Here is a 16,767-nt window from a genome sequence, read left to right as displayed (position 1 = left end):
ATTTTATTGGAAATGTGAGATAAAGGTATTTATTGCTCTGATTTCCTAAGTGTTAGAATTTGGATGTGAATACTTGTTTTCCTAATTTTGTTTGCAAGGCCTATGCGTATGATATGAACACTCAAAGCACAACGGTAGAACAACAATTGTTGGTACTGATTTCCTTTGGCTAGTCAAGGCCTATGAAAAAAACCTGTAGTAAACCTTGTTGTAATTCAAGACCAACAAAAACTGCTTTCAGAAAAGAGAGTAAAGACTTTTAGTTATAAGAAACAAGTGAGACAGCTGTCATAATGTATAGAGGCAAATAACTTGAGAATTTGAATTCTAATCATCTTCAGAGAAATACATAGAGGGTGATGGTACACAGGTAGTCTTTTCTTCTACTGTAAAATAGCCAAATATAATACAGATCGATTTAAGACTCCAGCATATCCTCTACTTGCCAAATTTCAGAAGGATGTCGATGATGAGTTTCATCCTGTGTCTATTTTAAATTAAAAAATGTGCCAGTCTTTCCACATCTTCCAAAGGCTCAGTCTGACCTAACATCACCTACTAGTACATTTTTAGTCTTCAGTACTTCAGGCAGTGTTGCATGGAGGTAGTTCACTGACAGAAATCAGACTTGGTGACATTTCTAATGGTAAACCCACAAGTTTCAGTTACAGATTTGTTTGTTGCAAAGTAGTAGCCAAAAAAAAAATCATACTGCAATTTTGTATGTTACATTTTACTGATTGTGTAATTGTTTTCTGAGATAGATAAAAGTATGAATTATGTTTTGCTGTTGAGCAGCAAAGCACTGGAAAGAGCGAACTGAATTGTAGTTGGAATTGCTTCTTCTCCAGGTGACACTGCAACATCTAAAAAGCAAGAAAACACTGAATTTTCCTGCAAACACATGGTTATCAAAGAATCATGATGACAGAGAATTTCTCTGTGAACTTCCAGTAGTGGAAGCTGGAAAGCCTATCTATCCAAGTATGTATGTACAGTTACTGGTTATCTGGTTTTCATTATTAATGGCATCTGAATTGTGATCTTAATAATCTTAAAAGCAGATAGTTGGACTGATTTCTGGAGTGCATATTTCAGGAAATTAATTACAAATCAGTCTTGCTGTCATTGTTGTCATTAAGCTATAAAAAGGAGTAAAACTAACTGTGATTACATATAACTTGTGTTTTCTTCTTTTGGTTATTTTTGGAAGTTGTTTTATACAATGTTTATGTCTATACTGGTGACTTGGAGCAAGCTGATACAGATTCTGCAGTTTATTTGTGTATCTATGGAAAAAGAGGAGATTCTGGTTTAAGATTTCTGCATAAAAGTGGTACACCAGTGACATTTCAGAGAGGAATGGTAAGTCTGAAAAACAATTTACTCAGACATATAAATATAATTTTGTAACTTATACAGGTCATAACATGTTCCTAATAAAAAAAAGTTCACAGAAGTTTAGCAAAATAACTTTTAAGAACTGGGAAAAATGGTCTTCTACTGATCCATGAATGACTGGAATGAATGAAAACATAGGTAGGAAAAGGGAAAGAATAAATTATTTGAGGTCCCCACCCCAGAATGATAAGAGCTGCTTATGAATTTAAAACATATCCGTTCAAGGTATGATGAGTTACAGCTGGCTCCAAATACATGTACAAAAATTGTTCCATGACTTCAGATCTAAGTAGGTCTGTTTATTCTGTATTTCTTTTAATATTTAATAGTGTACTATTGTGATTAACACAGGAGAGATTTGAAGTAATTTTTCTTTCAGTTAATTACCTCCTCTATCCTCCATAAGTAAAAGATACATCAGTCTGATTTTCTGCAGTGTGGCTGAATTTCAGGAACTATTGAATTTAATGTTAACTCTGCCACTAGCCTTCTTGTGACCTTGTATCAAGCCAGTTCCTTCCTTTGTCAGCTCTTGAGGATTAACATTTGTATATATACCTGATGGCATCAAGCTGTTAGTCGAACACTTAATTACAAAATAATCTAAAATTCTAAGAGTAGCAATAACCCTCTAGTAAACTTCAAATGTATCTATACTATTTTAAAATATATATTTTTGTCATTACTAATGTATGAGAGATAAAGTTCTATTCAAATTAAAATTTAGAATTTAAGTGGAATTTTCTGAGTGTCATTATTGTAGCCAGATGGATGGTAAATTCAGCATATTATTTATACAGGGTCTAAGAGGAATGGTTCAAAGTGCTCTTTGTTATGTAAATGGGTGAACAAGAAGTGGGTTGTTTAGACCAGCAGAGTGGGGACTGGGATACATCATTTTATGGCAGAGGCATTTCATCCCTGCCACAGATATTCTACATTATATTGGGCAAATAACTAAAAATAAAGCTTCCCTGAGTGACCACTTTTTTCATGCTTATCTTTTGCTGCATAACCAGTTTAACTTTTCTGAAAAGCCATAGCTGTTACTGAGATTTGTTCAAATAGAATTCTGCTCTGCACCTAGTAAGCTCTTTGAAATGCCAAATATGCAAATAAATTAACTCCTCTCTCAGTTGAGCACCCAAGCCACTTTGCATCTTTGGCAGCTTTTATCAATAAACTCTGTGCTTTAACTGTATAGATAAATTGAAATATTATGCAGATGGCCTTTCAAGACAACAGATTTAGTATTTGCAGAAAACTGGGGTGCTTTGGAAGAAGTTCAAAGGTGAAGTCACTGGGGAAATCAGTTCTGTTTCACTGAACTCTTTGGGTGGTTGCAGTAAATAATGCATAGAGTCATAAAGATAATGAAGATAAAAAGAAATGCTGAAAATCTGCTGTCCTCCTGTGCACACTTTGAGGAAGAAATCTTTCAGAGAGAAAAGCTTGCAATCATATATTACCTATACACAAGGGATAAGTAATGTTTCACAGGCAGTCTCAATTCTACCATTTGTCAAGGACTGAGAACTTTACAGGTATGAATTTTCCAGTGTATTTCTTTCCTTCATTTTCTTTTTACTGAGAAGAGTGATCTGGACCATTACATTCAGAGAGAGAAAGCTGTATGCTTTTTACTGTGACAGAAAATTATAAACCTGAACCTGATCAGCTTCATGCTCCTATGAAAACAATCTTTCCCAACTGTAAACAAAAGCCTAAAGGGATAACAAGGGGAAAGTGGCATGTCAGATTTCAGTTTCCTCCAGCAGAATAAAATGTATATAGAGGTGAGGTCAAGAAAGACAAAAGGATGAGAAAGTCTCTTTTGAATAAGTATCAACAAGGGAAATAACAGCTTTAACTCATTCTTACCTAGAGGAAAGTAATGTTAATGACAAGGTACTGAAACAATATTGAAGGGTTGTGTGCAGTGTTTTAGATGATGGCTGAAAAAAGTAATTTATTTGGGGTTATTACTGCAGCCTGATTTTAGTTGTGCTTTCTCATTTAGTCTGATATGTTATCAAAAGACATTTAACTTTTCAGATCCAAGCACTTTGAATAGAGTCAAGCTGTCATTAAAACCAATGGGAATCCGTACATTGGGAGAGTTAATCAAGCTTTTAAAACACTTCAGCTTTCAGTCTGCCTCAGTGGTGGCAAATTGCAGAGTGCTCTCTCTGTTTTCCAGGTCTGTGTTTTTGAAGTGGAAGCTGTATCTCTTGGGAAGCTGCAGAAGGTGCTGTTGCGCTGTGAGGCCAGTACCAAGTCCCAGTACTGGTACTGTGATAAAGTCATTGTCAGAGAAGCCACCAACAGCTCAGAATATGTTTTCAATTGTGAAAGGTAGTTGGTCCAGCAATATTCTTAGATATTCTTCAACATACATTACTAAAAGTGTTATACTAGTCACTGTAATAAATGTGAGTTTTTCAAGGAAGGACAAACTTGAATTATTTTGCAATTTCATGAAATCCACAAAATGTGTTGTTCCAGAATAGATTGCTTGAGTTAATGTGCTGTATGGTTCATAGCAAAGGTTCAATGCTTATATCGTGTCTGTATTACCAGATTGTAGAGGACAGCCTTATCAGGATCAGTGCTGTAAGTGTGACTTGACTCTCATGAAGGACAGATCCCCCATTTAGAGTTTCCAGTTTGTAATCTATCTTATGGGTATGGGCACCATTCAAGGGAAATGAAAGAAGTGTAGAGAAACAATACGAGTATGTGACAAGTTACTAGAATAAATAATATTTAATTAATAATAATAAATGCAGGTTGTCAGCTACTTTGTCTGGATTTTAATGAATTTCTTATTTAACTTGGAATGGCTTCTTGCAACTCTTGGTGTCACATGCTCCAAAACAGGAATAAAGATGCTGCATCACATTAATAAAACTCTCTAAACCTGAGATTTTTCTTCAATCAGTAACATGTTTCTAAATAGTACTATAAGACTGAGGACTTTTCTGGAGTAGATTTGGATGCAGACCAGATGTTGCTAGCTGTAGTCACAACATTGCTGAGAAAAAAAGTTAAAATTTCCTATCAAAAGTTCTACAAAGAAGTTAGAGCAGCTTCATACCTCAGACATAAAAAATCAGCTCTGTGTCTTAGCTGTCCTCTAGTGTAGGCATAGGAGCAATACATGGCAGGACACTTTGCTGCATTAATTCTGTGATAATTAACACCAGATGTTGATCAGCAAAAATGATTCTGTGATAGACACTGCCAAAAAGAAACAAGAGTTGTTTTAATGTCTAACCTTTCTGCAAGGAAACACTGACAAGGAATAGGGGTTAAAAGAGGTCAGTGGTGGGGCTCAGATGTAGCTTCCATGTTGACCAAAATGTGAAGCTGAAACACTGCGCTTTGTTCAAGGAGGGAGAAAAGCTTTTGCTCTTCAGAAAGCTTTCTAATTTATTAATCTTCAGCCTAACAGCTTTATTAGATATTTTATGATCCAGGACATGAACAAAGTGCTGCATTTGTTCTTGTTTATCCAAGGAAACATAAGCATTTTATCTGTCTTAAAAATCTGATACTAGTTTCTGAACATCCAACAGGTCTTATTTGATTTCAGTTATACAGTATTTACTAGTTACTGATACCTTTTAGGATTTAGGATTGTAGAAAATATCTGTGGGATCAGGTTATAGCAGAAACAATAGAAGTAAATAGTTGTCTAATGATTCTATGATTCTATGATAAAGAAAAAAATTATTTCTTAGGGGATAACTCTTATCTGAATGGGCCAGCAAAGGTTTTCAAGACAAAAAACAAGGAACCTTCAAAAGTTGCTCTGGACTTATCTTGCCCAGCTTATACTGGAATTCCAACAGGCTTCACAGGAAATTGAATGATTTAGGTCATTTCTGGCGAGTCCATGGATGTGGTGGACTGAGGAAATAAAACCCAACAGTTCAGAAGCTTGCTGCATTTTATTTTTCTATAAAAACCAGCCGGTCTTTTACCAAACAAAGGAAAGTTAAAACTGTTGATAATTCATGTTCAGAATGAAAAGGTTTCAAAATTAGCATAGCCTTGAGTAACATGACTAAGAAACAAATGTTTGTCTTGATTTGTCCTTATGTAGACTCATCTATCTGTCCTCAGTTTGTAGGAGGAATAAGGAAGAGCAATATTTGGTTCCATCTTTGTTTTTAATGCTGAACTGTGATTTCAAGAATTAGTGCAATAGATATGTACAAAATAAACTTACCACTAAATCCATAGTACTGAAAAAATGTTCTGTGCCATATTCTTCTGTTTAGCTATAGGAACAAGTGCAGTAACACCATATGAGTCTCTTAATCTGATACAGGTGGATTTTACAGTTACAAAGCTCTTATATTTGCATAAATTAAATTCTTTGTTAAGTCTAATAATTTTTATTTTAACATCTGTCAAATCAAACACTAAAATTTTAGGAGTTTGCTGTTATATGTATTCAGGAAAAACAGATGTGGATCATTCAGTTATGTGGTAATGTAGTAGAGAAAAAATTGACTCCTACCCACTTTCTTATTTTCTTTCTTATTCTTAGGTGGCTTCCATTTATATCCCAAGGTATAATCCATTCAGAAATTGAGCTGTACCCTCAAGGTAAGATTTATCGTAACTGTATGGAAACAAGAACAATAATTTGTGTTTTCTTTCCTCTGAAGATATCTAGGCTGAATTTACACTGTAAATATCAGAGTTAGCCATTTTGCAACTTCCTTTGCTGTATTTCTGAGAGAACACAATTTGTGTTGCATTGTATAATTGCTGTAGGTGACAGAGAGAAAGTAAGGAAGGAATGAACAAAAAAGAGTTTTGCTGTATTGGTTAAAACACAGATTATCTCTTTCATGTCTTCTTTCAAGCTTTTTCCTTAATGTTAAAGAATAGACACTTTATTAACAGATTTTTTTTTTTTGACAGAATTAGAAAAAAATCAGCAGCTGAAAATGCAAGAAGCAAATGGTGAATAGAGCTCTACTTTACTACTTTTAATGGAGACTGTGTTTCAGAACTAATTGCTTTACAAATTTGTTGCCATTCCAGCCCACTATTTGAACATTTTAGTAAACTCTGAGCTTCACATTTTAATTTAAACAATAAATAACTTTGTTTATGCTTTTTTTTATTCTGTCATCTTACTTTCCATAATATTAATTTTCTCTCTTCTTGTTTGAAAAATTCCTGTTCTTCTTGTACCTACTGGTGATCTATCTTAATATAATTTTTGTAGTTAACATTTTAAAACATGTTTCCTTCTCCTGGGCTATATATAGTTTTGTTCTGAACATTAGATTTTCATTTTCAGCTTTACTTGTGATTTCATATTTGTTCTTCTATCCTTCCAACCAGAGTGGATTAAATTAAATTTCTTAATAGCACCTTAGAATTTCTCAGCTGTGAGGAGTGCTATATGCTGTTGTTTGAACAATGATTTAGAAGATGTTGAGAGAAAATTTGAATATGTTTATTCAAAATTTATTATATCAATCAAGATATGCACAAAGACCCAAATACCTTTTCTTGAGCAGTATTCCTATGGCAAGTGCTTAATGATGAAACTGAGTTATTTTACAAATTGTATTGTAATCCCACTCTATTAGAAGCTTTTTTTAAATCAAAAGTATCTTTGCTCTTCTTTCTTTCTATGTTTTTTATTTTCAGAAGGCATTAATTTTCCATCTGTTCTTTGTGCCTTAGTGGTTCTGCACACCTTGTTTTTGCATGGCCTGCACCTGGAGATCCTCCTTTCAAATTAGTCTGGTTACGCATTTATGCACCTACAGCTGAGTCTCTGTGCTATGTCATTTAAGCTGTGCAAATGTCTCAATCAGAATTAGGCAGCATATGCAACAAATAGCAAATTGTTTGGGACAGTTGGTAAAATATGGAACAGCGGGAGACTTGAAGTTCTGTATCCTACATCTAGAGGGACCAGTTTCTGGTTTAGTGGTTCTGAGATTTTCTTCACTTACATTTTTCCTGTAAGCTTTTAATTGTATCTTATTTTCATTTTATATAACTTTTTTACAGAATTATTTTTTGGAACTAGAACTTTCTAGCGTGTTGTAATGTTCTAGAAAGATTAAAAAAAAAAAAAGGAAATATCTAGAAAGTTACCTATGGAAAGGTACCACTTTCGGATATCCCCAGGGATGTATACCTGGTATTAAGTTGCACCTTTTTTCTATGCTTGCTAAATGAATGCCATGTTATTATGCCTTTTTCTGAATTCTTTTCCTCCTAATGTGTATTCCTCTTCAGTCATTAAGAAACTCTTGGTATTCTACCTCATCAGAACAACCCTAGCTTTTTATGCGAACAAGAATTATGATTTTGTAGTACTTACTGTATCCAGTTTCCATTTGGAAGCATGCAGTGCAACACAATGAGGATTTCTGGCATTAAAGAGATTAGAAATTTTAGGATTCTTTTCCTGTACCCACATTGTCCTTCAAACACAAGTCCTTTCTCTTTCCACAAAAAAGAAAAAACTCACAGTCAATATGGATGAGTTCAAAACTATTTTAATCATATTTTGGGAAAGCTTGATTCCCTTTTTTACCTTTGGACTGGTAGTTGTGTGGAAATCAGTTTCTTCATACTAAACTTATCCTTGGGAGATAGGAGTTGAGCTAATTAGAATATACAGACTCAAGAGTAGCACCTGCTTAATTTTGAAGATCCATTGCTTAACAAAAGATAGACTTTGAAGGGATAATGCAATAGAAACTGCCATCCAGAATACTAGAGGCAAAATTAATCAGACAATGAACATGTCCAAAATAAAATAAATTTTGCCTTCTTTAAAAAGAATATTTGTTTCTGAATTATTTTTTTAATTTTTAGGCAGAGTAGTGGGTCATATTTTACCCTTTGTCTGCACCATTCTTCATAAGACATTGTAAATGGAATTGTCATTATTTTCCAATGACTAGTCCAAAGGAACTTTGGCTTCAAGGAATCAGTATTATATTGTTTACAAATGGAAGGGCCTGACTTTTTTTGTAAAACAAGCTCTTCTCCTATGGGGCAGGGAACCCTTGCCTTATGCTCTTTTTTTCCAGTTTCAGTGCATAGAGGCTTTTCACTCCTCTAATTGATGTTTATCCCTTTGCTGTCTGGTGCTATGGTTCTTTTGTCAAGAAAGTGGGTCAATAGAGAAAGCTGTGAGGATGCAGATTTTCAAATGCACAAAAGAGTTTCTTACAGGTTGGAGTCGGACAATTTGTAGTGGAAACTGGATGGTTCATTTCCTTTATAGAATTGTAGAATGATTTGAGTTGGAAGAGATCTTTAAAGATATCTAGTACACCCGCTTGACATGGACAAGGATATCTTCCACTAGACCAGGTTGCTTAAAACCCCATACAACCTGGCCCTGAACACTTCCAGAAACAGGGCACCCACTTCTTTGGGCAATCTCTTCCAGTGTTTTAGCATCCTTATGGGAAAAAAAAATAAACTCTTCCTTATGTCTACCTTCTTTCAGTTTAAAACCATTCTGTCTAGTCATATCACTACATGTCCTTGTGAAAACTCTGCTTTAGTTTTAAGCCCTCTTACGGAAAGGCCGCAATAAGCTCTATCTGGAATGTTGTCCAGGCTGAACAGCATTTCTTCACAGGAGAGGTGCTCCAGCCCCCTTATCATTTTCATGGCCTTTCTCTGGACCTATTTAAACAGGTCGCCATTCTTCTTGTACTGGTGGCCCCAGAGCTGGATGCAATACTCCAGGTGGGGTCTCATTAGAGCAGAGTACAGGGGAAGAATTCCTTCCCTTGACTTGCTGGCCAAGTTTGGTTGGCCAGACCAAATGAGCTGTTGCTGCTGCTTTCTGAATTCCCAGCTGTGTATTTATGTGTACTTAAAAATCTACCCCATTTAAAAACTAGACATCAGCCAGATCTCAAAAAACGTGGGAAACAGATCAAACTTCCTGCTTCAGTTCAATCTTTATGGGGTAAATTACTGAAGGATAATGGGGTTGGCCCAAGATAAATACTTCTGTCAGACAGCAGATTTAAATCATGCAGGCGATATCAGACAGCTTTCTATTAATAAAACTGCAGTTTATGCTATGGCATTTATTTATAAGATGACTGTGGGCTGGTGTTTAATTTGTTGTTTGCCTTGCAGAGAATGAATTTAAGTCACTAAGTGGAACTTCCTTTGCACAGACAAAAGCTGCAATCAATGACGTGTGGAGAAGCATGCAATTCTATCTTTTCAGATGTAGAAATGCATTTTACAATTATGAATTGTTCTTTTTTAAAATAAGATTTATATTAAGCTGCTTTTGACTATTTAAATAACTTGTGTACTTTGTATGGGAGCAGAGATGACATTTTAGTGTCAGGGAGCTATCTATAAAATGATTTCCTAATGAGCCCTCCTCTAGTTCAGAATTTTTTTCAAAACCTTACTTTTTTCATGGTGATTACAATGTGATCACTTCCCTCCATCCAGCAAGTGAAGCTCTCTGTTGATGTGTCACATCAACTTAAAATGAGAGGAAATTGTATTTAACTGGAATGCTTTGATATTTTTCCTGATGCATTTCTTCATTATATGTGTTGTCGTAATCCAAATTCTGAATGTTGGTCTTCTGTGTTGACCCACGGGGTTATTGCTAGAAATCTCGCTAAGTTCTATGTTCATATTTCCAGCTTTAGTACACTGCAAACCTTCAAGTTCCTTGGTTCACAATTGGCTTAAGATGAGTTTGAATGCTGTAGTATTTACCCAATCTTCTGTTGTCTCTTCCAGTATCATTGCCTTTTAGGCAAATTGTAGTCACCATCCTTGGGCCAAACTATGCTTTTATTTATATCTTTCAAGTAAATTGCTATATGTAAGTAACAAATCATTTTGATTTTAATTTTTACTTTACAGAAGGAGACTGGAGGATTACTGTAGTCACTGGGGATTTTGAAACAGCTGGCACAACAGCAACAGTATCCCTTTATGCTTATGGAGATAACAAAGCTTCTGGACCTATTGTTTTGGGATCTGGGAAACACCAGCTGTTTAATCCCAACAATGAAGATACATTTAAGGTATAGTATGGCTGTTATATAAACACCAGAGAATTGAAAATATATGCAAGATAGTTTTTCTCAAAAAAAGATAATAGAGGTAATAAAAAGGACTCAAAGCAATATATAAGTATCATAAGTATTTCTGAGGGACTCTGACTCTTATGATAGTGAGTTTTCAATCAGCAAATGTATTCAGAAGAGCATCAAGCAAACATGTCTCTCAGAATCTGCTTCATAATTGCATCTGCTTGATGTGCTAGTTTACACTAGATGCTGTTCATTCGAAGAGGTAAAAAGAATTTTCTTTGCTCTTTTCATTTCTGTAATAAGGTAGTCCTGGTTATGGCTTGTGTTGCATGTCCTTTAAAAGTGTCCACTGTAAATTCTTCCATGAACTTCCTTAGGCTTCCACTGAAACAGGCCGTTTTGTAAGCCTTGCTTTGGAGAAAGTAAGAAGGAGAGGGCAGATGTCTATGGACTAGAGTTAAATCAAACAGTGTAAGTTAATTCATGTGTTACAGGCTAGTAGTGTCCTGCTTCTCCAAGCAAATGGAGAGACTTCTCTACACTTACGAAAAAAATCTCTGAGATGTGCTTCAGAAACATGACATTTCTCAGGCCTTCTACAAAATTCTATAATCCCTGCAATTTCCTCCAGTTCATGCAGTTCCTCAGGCAGGACTGTACCTATTGCTACAGTTAAAACTGTGATATGTCACTTAGGTGGAGATAATTTATGCATAATAAACAGATGATGAGGAATCAGTGACAGATGGGACAGGAAGTCTCTCTGATTTTTTAATGATTTTGCAGTCTGAAGTATAAATAAGTCCTTGCAGAAGAAAGTCAATGTTGGTTGTCCCCTTACATTTATTTAAGTAGATAGCAACTTGGCTAAAGTTTGTAGATAATATACTTTTAAGATTATCTCATATCAAAATAGGATGGTATTGATCAATGGGGAGAGAAGGAGAAGAAAAAAGTATTTTGGTTTCCTTTTCCCACAATTTCCAATTTCACAATGTCTCAATTTAATAAAGTAGCTGTGCTTCTTTCTAAACCAAAAGAAATTTGTGTTTTCCAAATATTTCAACACTTTGTAATGCCAAGTTTTCCAATATTAAGAGCATCATATAATAACACCAGTATTTCTAAACCTGTGGAGTTGCAGAAAAATTGAATAGTGCCTCTCACTCTTGATTACACTAGTCTAATCTATTAAGTATATAGGGGACCATCTTGACTAAATGGCCCTTGATTTACAGTCTTTGTGTAGAAATGTGCTGCATATTTGAAGGCTATTTAAACTCTAGGTAACCTCCTTTTATTAAAGGAAGTGTTAACTGATGCAAGGAGCTGTAAGAGTTCAGTATAATATAATGGAAAAAAATAAAGCACAATCATGCCTCACAAAAACAATCAAAGTACCACATCACAGATACAACCATAAGAAATGACAGGGAAATGGCCCACAAAAAGAGAATGATACAAAATCCTACTGGATTGTCTGAATAAAAATCAAGAGTTGTAGTCTGATAGAAAGTACAGTTAATTGTGTAGTAACTTGGATACCTAAAAGTAAATAATGCATATTCAATAAAGATAAAAACAATGAAAAAAGTAAGTTTTAAAGCTTGAGTGAATCAACCGGTGTTCCTTATACCCTCCTGAAACTTCATTGCTCATCTAGAACTTGATTTTGATGTTGCTTATACTGCTGTATAGAGGCACCATAACATCATTAACCTTGGCTATCTCTGATTAAGTTCTGTGTAAATTAAATTAAAAGCTGGCCAAACTCCAGTGTAACACAGGTAGAGTGTAACAAGGCTATTACCATTGGAGATCTCAGTATGATGGTAGCTCATGGAATTCACATAAGGTAATTTAAAGTTGTGTCATGAAGAGGGTTCTTGTTTCTGACTGGAGTCTTGGGTTCTGGGTTGTCGCAAGATGGTCATGAGTAAACTGCACAATATTTGCCCTTGAGGTTTAGCAAGTTTTCTTATACATGAGTATTAAAGAGATGAAGAATATGGGAACATTAAAAAAAACCAGAGTTTAAATTTGATGGATTTTCTTTTCATTTCTGCAATTGTTTCTGTGTGTTTCAAGAAACTATTTCTAGCCTACAGTTTTCTCCTTCTGTTACTCTTCAGGCATAGTTTTTAGTGCATATTTTGTTCTGTTGAGAGTCATTCCTTCTTCAGTAGAGGGATATCGATCTACCATAAGTTACAGCTTTCATCACAACTGTGATCTGTTTCCTGCATTTTCCTCTGGTATCATCACAATCCTTAATTATTTCTCAGTATTTCAAAAATACTGATTTTGGCAGAATGCTGAGTTGCTCAAGACACTGAAACTTTAATTATATTGTAAATTATATTCTCTGGAGCCCTGTATTCTGCATCATCATTCTGTGAAACATGTGAATTATCTCTTACAATTGTACACACTGTTTGATAAAGAAATTCTTTTTATAAGTATTCTTTTAATGTTTGGTCATGCCAAATATTCCCTTCTGTGTGAAAGAGAACTAAGCAGAAGACTGGACTGTAAGCCTATTATCTTCTGTACAAGCAAGCTGCAATCTCTCAATTTTTATTACTTCAATACATAATAATTCCATACCTTCAGGTACGAGTTCTGCTGTTCCAGTAATAATGAAGTCTGTAAAAGCACTGACTGGTTCTGTAGATCTGCTTTCAAAATACTGCTTGCCTAAGTGATAGTGGCAGAGCCTACCACCTCTTTAGCAAGAATTTTTCCATGTTTTGCTTTGTATGCTTGCTTCATTATCAGCTCTGCAATCTCTTTAGGGCAGTGTGGGTCTTACTAATCTCAACACATTGTCAATTTTTTCTCAAAGAATACTATATTAAACTACTAGAAAGGCTGGAAATTTTGCCTAAAAAATCTCAAAAATCTTCACTTTAATCTTATCTTATATTTCGCAGTTGGTGGCTGTCTTTGTAAGGAAGGTAGTTTTTCCATGTTTGCAAGTCCAGAACATAGACTATGCATTAAGAATCTGTTGTGTTTCACTGGGTGTCTCATTCCTCTACCCTGGATTCATAGTCATTGGTTCATCAGTCAAAACTGAGATCTCTAAAGTAAAATGTGAAGCAGTGAGGAGAAAAGTAAGTGTTGTAAAAATAGCTTGAAATAAATCCATTTGCATGCTTTTCCTCCCGTTATTCAAATAAAAGAACCTGAAATGAGCTCAGTGAGAACCCCTCCAAAGTGGGAAGACTGCAGAAGTGAACACAAGCACTAATGTAGCTATATCCACTCCCTTAGCCAAGGCCTAAAACCTGGCATACCTTGTGTCCTGCTATTTTCTAGCTGTTCCTGTTTGCCATGGGTCCAGAAACTGTTGAATAAACTTAGAGAAACCCAGGCTACAGTTAGACATGCTTAAGGCAGCACTAAATAGTCATACTCCTAGCTTTAACTCCACTTGAAGCTGTGTCTGTGAAATGCATGCAATAACAAGATGAACCTCATTCCTAACTGAGATAAAAGGGAGAAGTATGCAAAATTATCTCCATCAGCTACGGGCTGTGCATGAAGCAAAATTTAACTTGTTCCAAGAAAACAACATAGAAGGATTGTAAAGAGCTCACAAGCAATATTGAAGAAAAACACAACTCATCTTCAAGAAATGGGAGTTGGCAATGTGATGCTACTCATTCAGTAATTATGTAGTATGTACTGCAGTATGGAGAGTATGTGTATATATATATATACACACATATACATAATTGGTGTTGGCATAATTTGATTAACCATACAGTAAAAGAAAATCTCTTTCAGAGCTTGAGTGGACTGGGAAAGAAAGCGTTTAACTGTCAATGTGCAATGAGAAGCATTTGTTTATCCAGTTTATTTTGTGACTGAAACAAGGATGAAGTGAGAAAAAAATAATGCTCATTTTTGTGTAGCTTTTAGTCCTACTCCTTGCATGTCTATATCCACCCTTCTTCATGAGACTGTAAACTTTCTGTGTGAGTACCTGTGATGTACTCTGATTCTTTAGTTAGTGTGTGACTGTGTCAAGTTTCTTGGGCACAATTAACAAATAGGCTGAATTCAGACATCTGGAAAGAGCAAGCACCGTGAGTAGACCCTGTGCACTGGTACATTAGTTATGATATTTTTGGCAACAGTTAGTAGCTGCAATTTGAAAATATCTTCTACTCCAAAGATTTCTTCATTATATGCAGATGCTGTAGAAGTTAAACTAATGCAGTCAATGATTTTTCTCCCTTGTGGGAATCCAGTTTCTTTACATGACTTCTCTGAAATTGTGTTAATGAAGTTACCTTACATGAAATTAATAATTGTCTATCAGGCATGTTCTCTAGTGAGTGTGCTAGACATTGGGTTTTTGGTGCAGCTGCCTCCAAATTGTTGATTTATCCAAATGATTTTCATGCTAGCCTGAGTTTATCTCAAGGAGGTGCAGGATACGTTCTTTACAATAGGAATGTACTGACATTATTTTCCCTATTCCAGTATAGAAAAGAGAAATGGAGTCATTACATATATTCTTGCCATCATTTTATGGAATTATCTTTCCACTGAGCAGTTTCTTGTTCAGACAAGGAACTTACTTCACTTTTCACTTAGCTAAACATCTCAAGTACATGAAAATAGGTCATACTGACTCCACTCAAAATATCACAGGTATACTATGGACCGAATAGTATATTTGCATAGCTCATCTAGAAATTGATTTAAAATTTGGTTCTTGCATCCTCTTTAGGAAGAACTTGCTGATAAACCTGGATTTCAATTTATGCTCAGAGACAAGTTATAAAATATAAGCTTTGTTAATCTTCAATTTCAAAAAGTAGGGCCAAGTTGTCTAATACATGATTTAATGAAAATGTTTCCATTGCCTTTCATAAGAACATAGTTTAGTCCTATGCTAGTACAAAAATAAATAGTAACACTGAGCAAAGTGTATAGGTGTATTGATTAAGAGGTCAATCTGTTTTAACTTCTTGCAAACTTTTAGAATATGACTGTGGCTGAAGCAAAGCTGCTGTGTTTGAAAATGTGGCCCTTTTGAAAGTGATGGACAGTTTTTCCGATACTGGTACTGATACTATAAAATATGGCATGTTGATATTGTTGCCTATAAAAGGAAAGAAAAATGCTACAAAGATAATAGAATTTCCACTATCACTGTAATCACAATGTTATTTTTAAGGTTATTAAGTGCTGGCAGGCTGTCACATAAACCATGTCTACATGAGGTCCATCCCCTTCAGAACTTATCAAAGAACTTGATTCAAATTAGTTGATGCAGCAGAAGCAGTTTCACAATCAACCAATAAATGAACTATAGATGATGATTCAAATGTTTTGTAAAAACTTTTCCTGTGAAGAGCATAAGTTTGTAGAAGATCTCTGTAACAGGCCATCCCTAAGAAAATCAGTATACCTGATGCTTGTAGTATCTAGATTTCTTTACCTCAATGAGCTATCTGTATTTCCATGCACTTGTTTGTTACCTCTGCAGCTTAGGTCTTATTTATGTTCTGTATGTAGCTGATGTAAGCCACATCAGAACTGAACCCGACTTTGAATTTCCATCCATGTGCAAATGCTACTATATTAAGCCTAAGAATTTTCAGGAAGACACTTAAGCCAACTTTTAATAAACAGATGTTTGAAACTCTGTACAGTTTTGACCATGTGTTTTGGCTAAAGATTTAATGTCTGATGATTTTGACAATGCTCTGTTTCAAAGACTGGCAAAGATTAGTCTCAGACTGCTACTTTTGCTGCAACACTGCTGGTCAGTGCTCACCAGCAGCAGTGTGCTGTGAGAAGCTGGACTGGTCACTCTAAGGGACTATTTAGGTGTAAGTCACTAGGACTCTAACAGGTTTGGTCAGGGCAGTGTAGAACTATCCCAAAATACATCATTCTTCTATCTCTGTGTGTCTTTGTCATTTAGGAGGTTTGAGTACCTGCAATATCCAGTCACAGTGCAGTAGACAAATGTCTTTGTTATATTGGTCACATTCTCCGGTAGATTTACAACAGGTTTTCTTAGAAGGTTGTTGCTATTCCTCCCTTGTTCTGTCTGCACAACTTCTGCTAGTGACAACAGAAATTGTGTGATTGTATGAGTGACCAGGTAACTGTAAATGGGACCACATTCTGCTTGAGAAAAAATATGAGCTTTACAAAGTTAGCCAATGGAATTACACTTCATAAATTTTGCTCTAACAATTGAGTTATGGAAAAATAGCAACTAACCCAAAATGAATAGAAAATGTTTGAAAAAAAA

At 35.2% G+C, this 16,767-nt stretch overlaps 1 protein-coding gene across 10 annotated transcripts in view; it reads left to right on the top strand.

The window, feature by feature from the left end:
* The window catches only part of RP1 (RP1 axonemal microtubule associated), a 184,016-nt gene that overhangs the window by 56,418 nt on the left and 110,831 nt on the right, over nt 1-16,767 (top strand). For 9 of the 10 annotated variants that reach the window (XM_071554516.1, XM_071554518.1, XM_071554515.1 and 6 more), the window contains exons 20-25: nt 852-984; nt 1,214-1,365; nt 3,602-3,756; nt 5,960-6,018; nt 6,340-6,381; nt 10,312-10,475. In XM_071554516.1, the coding sequence (XP_071410617.1) occupies nt 852-984; nt 1,214-1,365; nt 3,602-3,756; nt 5,960-6,018; nt 6,340-6,381; nt 10,312-10,475 (705 nt within the window). The remainder of the gene's footprint in view (nt 1-851; nt 985-1,213; nt 1,366-3,601; nt 3,757-5,959; nt 6,019-6,339; nt 6,382-10,311; nt 10,476-16,767) is intronic. The other variant, XM_071554517.1, reaches the window with a different exon arrangement.

This window comes from Pithys albifrons, chromosome 4 (genome assembly GCF_047495875.1).
Source record: "Pithys albifrons albifrons isolate INPA30051 chromosome 4, PitAlb_v1, whole genome shotgun sequence".
NCBI lineage: Eukaryota > Metazoa > Chordata > Aves > Passeriformes > Thamnophilidae > Pithys > Pithys albifrons.
This window is presented reverse-complemented; position numbering and strand designations above follow the sequence as displayed.